Source organism: Eubalaena glacialis, chromosome 8 (assembly GCF_028564815.1).
Source record: "Eubalaena glacialis isolate mEubGla1 chromosome 8, mEubGla1.1.hap2.+ XY, whole genome shotgun sequence".
NCBI classification, from domain to species: domain Eukaryota; kingdom Metazoa; phylum Chordata; class Mammalia; order Artiodactyla; family Balaenidae; genus Eubalaena; species Eubalaena glacialis.
The window spans coordinates 70452855-70459830 of NC_083723.1; the positions used below are offsets into that span (position 1 = coordinate 70452855).

The following is a 6976-nucleotide window of genomic DNA, read 5'->3' on the forward strand; positions in this document are numbered from 1 at the left end:
GTGCCAATGCCCAATGCCACAGAACTGGAGGGTCGCCACGCCAAGACCTGGCGATCACGTTGGAGATGCGGCTCCCTGCGGGAGGACAGACCAGGGCTGGCCCCCGGGGCTTCTCCTGATCCCCAGCCCACTCCCTTTCTCCAGGCCACTATCGTAGCAACACTCTGAACAAAATCTGTATGACGATAAACCGGGAAGTGCTAGTGTAGACGTGGCTTGGCCTGGTTCCTGACTCAAATAATCTGACTCCATCAACTTTAGGAATTCTACTCACTCAGTTCCCTAATAGTTAATGTTAGATGAAAACATTCCAGGAGTCAGAACTGGATCTGAGACCTGATTTATCAAACCACCTAATCTTTAGATACAGGTCCCAAACACCCAAAAGGTTATGGGGAGAAGTATAAAAGGTAATGCAAAAACAAAAAACAAAAAAAACCCCCAAAACAACAGCCTTCTTAAATCACCAACACTCATTTTCCAGAGATAAAACTTTATTTGAGGCATCAAGCAATATATTGAAAGAGGTGAGTCATGCACAAGTGATGTCCTTATTCCCATAATCATACATTTGATACTCTCTGTCCTCTTAAAAGGGGTGTGTAGTGCGCAAGATGAGAAGCACATAGCTTTCAGACAAAACCATATCTCTGTGAGCACTTAAGAAAGTCTCCTTTAAATTTTGTTGTTCCTTCTTTAAAAGGCACGTCGGTTTTATTTCAGAAAACTACAACAAACTACTTCTTCCACTGAGGAGGAAGTATCTCCCCAGAGTTATTTATGAAATAATGCAGCTGCCTTTTTCTTTAAAGGGATTCTTGTCTTCTGGAATTCCTTTCACCAGAGGATCTTCTCCAGAACGTTCTTCAATATAGTTCTTTATTTCTTCAGAACATTTAGACACCTTAAGGAGAAAAAGAAAGGAAAGAAAGAATGAATCAGGTCAGGATTGTTCAAACTTTGTCACCACCCTTTAGTGAAATTAATATAATTGGGTACAACCAGAAGTTTTTAAATGAAATAGAATAGAATAAAAATATTAGAGTGCAGCACAGAGGCTATATAATATATATGAATGATACAGTCTATGTAAAATACATTTCTTACTATGGTCAGGGTCAAAAAAGTTTGAAAGTCGCTGTATTAAAAAAATTACCTCCAAATGGACTTGAGGACACGGGGAGGGGGAAGGGTAAGCTTGGATGAAGTGAGAGAGTGGCATGGACATACACATACACTACCAAATGTAAAATAGATAGCTAGTGGGAAGCAGCCGCATAGCACAGGGAGATCAGCTCTGTGCTTTGTGACCACCTAGAGGGGTGGGATAGGGAGAGTGGGAGGGAGACACAAAAGGGAGGGGATATGGGGATATATGTGTATGTATAGCTGATTCACTTTGTTATAAAGCAGAAACTAACACACCATTGTAAAGCAATTATACTCCAATAAAGCTGCTAAAAAAAAAAAAAATTACCTCCAGCATTTTCTATCCACTATGCCTCATATGATTTCCTTCCTCTGCTAAAATACAATTATGACATGTCCACCATATTTTAGGAACTGAAACATACTTCACTTTCAATTTTCCATGCTAATGAACAGATGCAATAGTAGATACTCCCCAAATGTTTTGGGGTGTGTCCTGCAAAAAGTCTCACTTCCTGGGTATGTGCCAGGTTCTGCAATTTCATAAAATGATAGAAGCATGGGAGAAAGTCTGGCTCCGGAGAGGTTAATGTTGTCCAAAAGTTCCCCCCCATCCCCACCCCATGTTTCTGCTCAGAATTGATCATAAGAAAAGACTTATCCAAGGCTTAGTAGGCTTATCTGAGGCTTGTGTTTAAGTAAGTAGTTTAAACTTTTTCTGAATGGAGGAAGGATTGAATAGTTTCTTCAAAAACTCCATTCAAAAGAGACAGTTTGTAAGAGTGATTTTAGAAAAAGGGAGGGGAATAAACAAGAAAGAACAAAAAAAGGATTACTGTCTTAATGAAGGCCTGCATTACTAGTAAGAAATTAGAAGTAAAAATTATAGAAGTTCCAGAAAATTCCAGTGGAGTCCTCTTAAAACTAGGCAAATGTTCCCATTGATTTTGTAATCTAGATTAGTAATCTTCAAACTGTTTTAATGTTGATCACTAAAAAATGTTTGCATATGTATCCCAAAATGTACGTAATTATTTACTTATAACTAAGTGCAGTTACTACTGTGTTAATACATCATGTATAATCATAAAATATAAACTAGAAATTATTAAAAGATGAGATTCTAAACTAGCCAAAAATATATCATTTCGCAATATATACACATATCAAATCACTATGTTATACGCCAAAAATTAACATAATGTTTCATGTCTATTATACCGCAATTAAAATTTTTTAAAAATCAAAAATGTAGTGTTTTACTCCCACACCTCAAAGATTCTTGGCACGTCAGTGTGAAGGCCTAGGTGATACAGTTAAAATGTGGCAAAATAAAATCTTTACAAATCTTTACAAGTACCATTCTCTCAGGTAACATTTGCTGTCAATCATTGCTGACATTCATTGTGCGGGCATTTTAAGTGAATTCTCAGAGGTGATGATGTAAGCGTCCATAAGCTGGGCTCTGTGGCCACAGAGAAATCTGTGGATAAGACTCATGTTTCCCCAAATTGTATCTGTTCTTAGAGAGGCTTCTTCATTAGGTTTCCAAAAAGATGTGTAACCTCCAGAAGTGAATAATGACTTCTCTGATGCATTTCCTTCCACAGTCAAGAGGATATGTTTGAACAACAACTAGCTAGAGCCAGAATTCAGCCTGTGAATTTTGTATCCTTGGCCTGAGCGGAGTACACAGCTCAGAAGGGAACAATTTATTGACAGAATAGTGGACTGGGTATCAAGAAGACATGTGTTTTAGTGTTTTAATAACTGCTCTATCATTATCTCTGGGGTCTAAAATAAAAGGCTGGTTAGCTTCCTTGGGATTCAGGTTTTTTAATCCTTAAAAGTGAGTGGGTTGAATGATCTCTAAGAGCCATAATGTTTTTCTAGCACTAACACTCTATAATTCAAAGTTCATAATGAAATGCTGGAATCTTATTATTAGGACGTAGATGCCTCTCCCTCTACCCTCTAAGGTTATCCCTGAAGTTTTCTCTCCCTCTGGCACACACTTGGGGTTTCTGGAACTGGAAAGCCAATCCAGCAGGGTGTGTCCTAAGGAGTGGAGGGAGCTGGCAGGGAGGAACTGCTAATGAATGATACCTTTAACTTCCACACGGTCAGCTGCATCCAGGCCCCTGCCCAATTTCTAATTTGAAGCTGAAGCTTGATAACTGGAAGACACTTGTTTCTTTTTTTCCCTATAAGTTCTGCATAGTGATACCAAATATTAAGATATTTCAACTTGGCATAGACAATGCTTTACTTCAATATATGCAACTCTGTTTAATTTGTAACCTCTGAGGTTCAATGCGTGAAAAAAATCTAAGTGATCAACAGATGCCAAACTGTGGGCTTTGCCATCCACAAAATGGATCCCTTAAAGTTTCAAGAAACAATCCTATTCACTGGGTCCTGTAACTTTGGTTTTTCCTTTAAACACAGCAGTATTTTTAAAGCTACAGAAACTTTCAACATGTACAAAAAGGACTTTGAACTTCAAAATCCTGGAAGACTAGGGATTTGGAAGTTACAGATTAAATTTGAGAAAAGAAATGTATAAAGAGTAAAACACAAAAAAGCCTGCACCTTCCAAACATCACTCAAAATGTGCCTTCTGAGTAACAAGACTCTTTTTATGAACAGATTGACCATGACTAGAGCAGGAAGGTAAGTGAACGTATTAACCATACCTACTTCCTTTCCATTTTTTCCTTAACTTTTTCTAGTATTAGACCATAGAGAAATAAAATCAGTTTAAATTTTTCTTGCTGGGGAGAAAGGACTACGTTTCTTGCTGGGGAGAAAGGACTATTTTTCCCTTAAAAAATTATCTATCCAAAAACCTATTCCTGGACTCTACAGGTTGCCTGACTGAGGAAAAAGGGAAGAAACGAAGGCCTGTATTCCCAGTAAAAACTTAAAGTAAAAATTACAAAGTCTCCAACAAATTTCAGTGGAGACTTCTGAACACTGGGACATATATTCTAACAGAATTTGTAATCCACTTCAGTGGTCTCTAAAATTTCTAATCATGATCACGAAAAAGAATTTTTGTACGCAGTATAATTATTTGTTTATAAATAAATACAGATACTACTGTATAGGTATTAGTTCATTGCACATACTTACAAAACATAAAGTGGAAATTATAAAGGGATGAGATTTACAAATAAATAAAGATAGATACTGTAATGTTTTGCTCCCAAGCCCCAGTGGACTGTTCATCACACACTTCCTAGAGAGCCCTGATGAAACTCAAAACTAGGTAATTCAAGACTTACATTGTGATTTTTTTTAAAACCTTAAAAATACCGTTCTTTCCCATTATGAAAAAGATCAAGGAACTAAGTAGCCATCTGCCTTTTCCCTACAGCTTGAGTAGTTTTTAAAACCAACTAACAGCAGGCAGAATTTCTTGTCTGTTCCCCTCATTCTCAAACATTTGGCTTTAAATTACTCATGAGATCCTTGCTCTCTCCTTTACCTCCTGTGGTTTCCCCACATCAGCTGGCAGTTCCCAAGCACCACCAAAGCCCTTCTTCAAAAGAAGCTGAAGAAAAAAGGGAAAAAAAACCCCAAAACAAAACCCCAAACCGCCCCCCCCTCCCCCCCCCCCCCCCCCCCCCCCGCCAAGAGCCAAAAACTGTTTTACTGCAACAAACTAGGAAAAGCTGACTTTGGTTCATTTCAGAGAAGGAAATATTCTGGGACATCCAACTTACCTGTTGTCTCTGCAACTTGACTTCTTTGCGAAGTTGCTCAACTTCCATCTTCAGCTTTTCCTTTTCTGGCAAATCTTCGATGTGAAGGGCCGGCATTTTCGCCCCAGACTGGGCGCAGAGACAGCTGTGGAAGTGGAGCGGCTGGAAGTGCCGCAAACCAGGGCGCGTCCCGAACTGCGTTGCCTGCGCACCCGGCCAGCGCAGGAGGTGACAGCCTCCCCCAGCGCCCCGACGACGTCCCCTCACGCCAGCCCTGCCTAGCGTCCCAGGATCTTAAAACCCCTGCTCTTTTTCTCAGGTCTCCACTACCCCAGGAGGCCTGCCTCCGGGAGTCCGGGGAGGGTTGAGTTTGCGAGGGGGCCCAAGGACGCAGAGAGGCTGCGCGCTGCGCTGCGCGGTCTCCCGCGGGGATGCTGGCCGGGCCCGCCCCGGCTCCCGACCCTGCCACGCCCGCGGGGCACCGGCCTAGGCTGGGGCCAAAGGGTTGGAGTTGAGCGAGCCCACTTTCCTGGAGAAACAACAAAAGTTTTACTTTTTGTTCCATTTCCCCCCCTCCCCCCCAAGTCACATCCGGGTTTTGTTTGTGAAGCAAGAAAAGAAGGACACTACCCGGCAGGAAATAACGGCCCTTCACCTCTCCAAGAGTTTCAAAAATATACAGCATGTAACTTTCCTCCAGCTACATACATGTTTACTGTGGGAAATGTGGACGCTTAAGAAAAGGCCCAAGAGGAAAATGAAACTGAGCTGTAATCTCAGAAACGCCCATCACATCTGTTGATGTATACACACCCAGTCTGTTAAATGCCTGAAGCGGATTAACAAATTTTGGAATAAAAAGGGCATCGGGATGTGAATATTGTTTATAACTCGCACGGCCATTTTCTGACATTAATAAATTGGCATCTCAACAGCAGAGTTTTATTCTTTCTTCAGGGGAATGTTTTATAATGTTCGAAGTATAAGCGGATGATCCTAGAGAAGACAGAAAGCAGAAACCTTGAAGTTCTTACCAGAAAGTATTTCTCCATTCCCCATCTGTCAAGGTTTGGGTGACACTTGACACCGAGGGTTTTGAATTCCTGGCTCAAGCATCTTCCTGGATGTTTGCAGTGGATCCGCTCAGTATTGGTTACTCCACTTTCTGGAAAGCACCATGCATCTAGCTGCTACTTTGTGAAGCCAGGAACAATGTCTGATGTGACAAACGTTTGCATGCAATACAAGGTTTCCCTTTGACTATCTAAAACCTCGTTAATGATGCTCAAAAGACTAGAAGAAAAATAAAGCATGTAGGAAGAAAAAATAAAGTATCCCAAGCAGTCAGATACATATTCCTTTCTCCCCAGAGATTACCTCCTGCCTATAGAGTCAAATTCAAGTTGAGTAGAGGCAGTAACTGAATATTTCAGGGTACTCGGCCTTAGACACCATAGCCATTCCCTGTTTTGTAAGCAGAGGTTTTTGTTTGTTCATAATTCCTCAACAGGCTCCACCCACTTATCCTCAATGAATATATTAGAATGAAAAGAACAATGAGCCCCTTGACCAGTACTCATGGGTTGCGGTCCCTGCTCTGCCACTGGCCATCACTAGAAAAGTCACTTATTTCTTCCTGGATTTTGGTTTTCTAGTTTGTGAGATATGTCATGGGGTAGGGGAGGGGTGAATTAGCTAAGGTGAATTTCATTTCTAATTGTATTTATGTATCTACATCTGACACATCACTTTCACAAAGAAAAATATTTAGGAGCTTCATTTTCTGTATTTGAAATACCACACATTCCAGGATCTCCCAGGCTCAAAAAACTTGGATCAGCTGCAGGAGTTTTCCCTGTTAGCAAGCAGTGAGCCAAGACAAAAAGCTCACATCTGTTTCCAGAACTGATTTTTTTTTTTTTTAATTTCCCCATTGCTTAAATTTAAAAGGTTGGTTAAAACTAGCTTAAATAAGTTAGTGTAAGTAAGTTAATGTGGCCTGAATTAAATAAGTTCAGCACCCAAATTAAATAAGTTGGTTAAGTAAATTAATGTTCGTCTGTTCCAAATCATAAGAATAGAGTTATTTTGGCCTTGAAATTTCTTCCCTGTGAAATCAT

The 6976-nt window shown here is 40.4% G+C and overlaps 1 protein-coding gene across 1 annotated transcript; it reads right to left on the reverse strand.

Moving 5' to 3' along the window:
• Positions 1-476: 476 nt before the first annotated feature.
• GNG11 (G protein subunit gamma 11) lies at positions 477-5407 on the reverse strand. Its single transcript, XM_061197782.1, has 2 exons — positions 4878-5407; positions 477-904 (listed from the first exon to the last, which is right to left on the reverse strand). The coding sequence occupies exons 1-2, from the start codon at positions 4971-4973 to the stop codon at positions 779-781; spliced, it is 222 nt and encodes a 73-aa protein (XP_061053765.1). The 5' UTR covers positions 4974-5407; the 3' UTR covers positions 477-778.
• Positions 5408-6976: the final 1569 nt, after the last annotated feature.

Bases quoted from the DNA above. Each gene is read 5' to 3' on its own strand.
- GNG11 (XM_061197782.1), bottom strand. From the start codon at position 4,973: ATGCCGGCCCTTCACATCGAAGATTTGCCAGAAAAGGAAAAGCTGAAG. The intron at 905-4,877 runs GTAAGTTGGATG...TTTCTCCTTAAG, and splicing joins TCAAGTTGCAGAGACAACAG to GTGTCTAAATGTTCTGAAGA.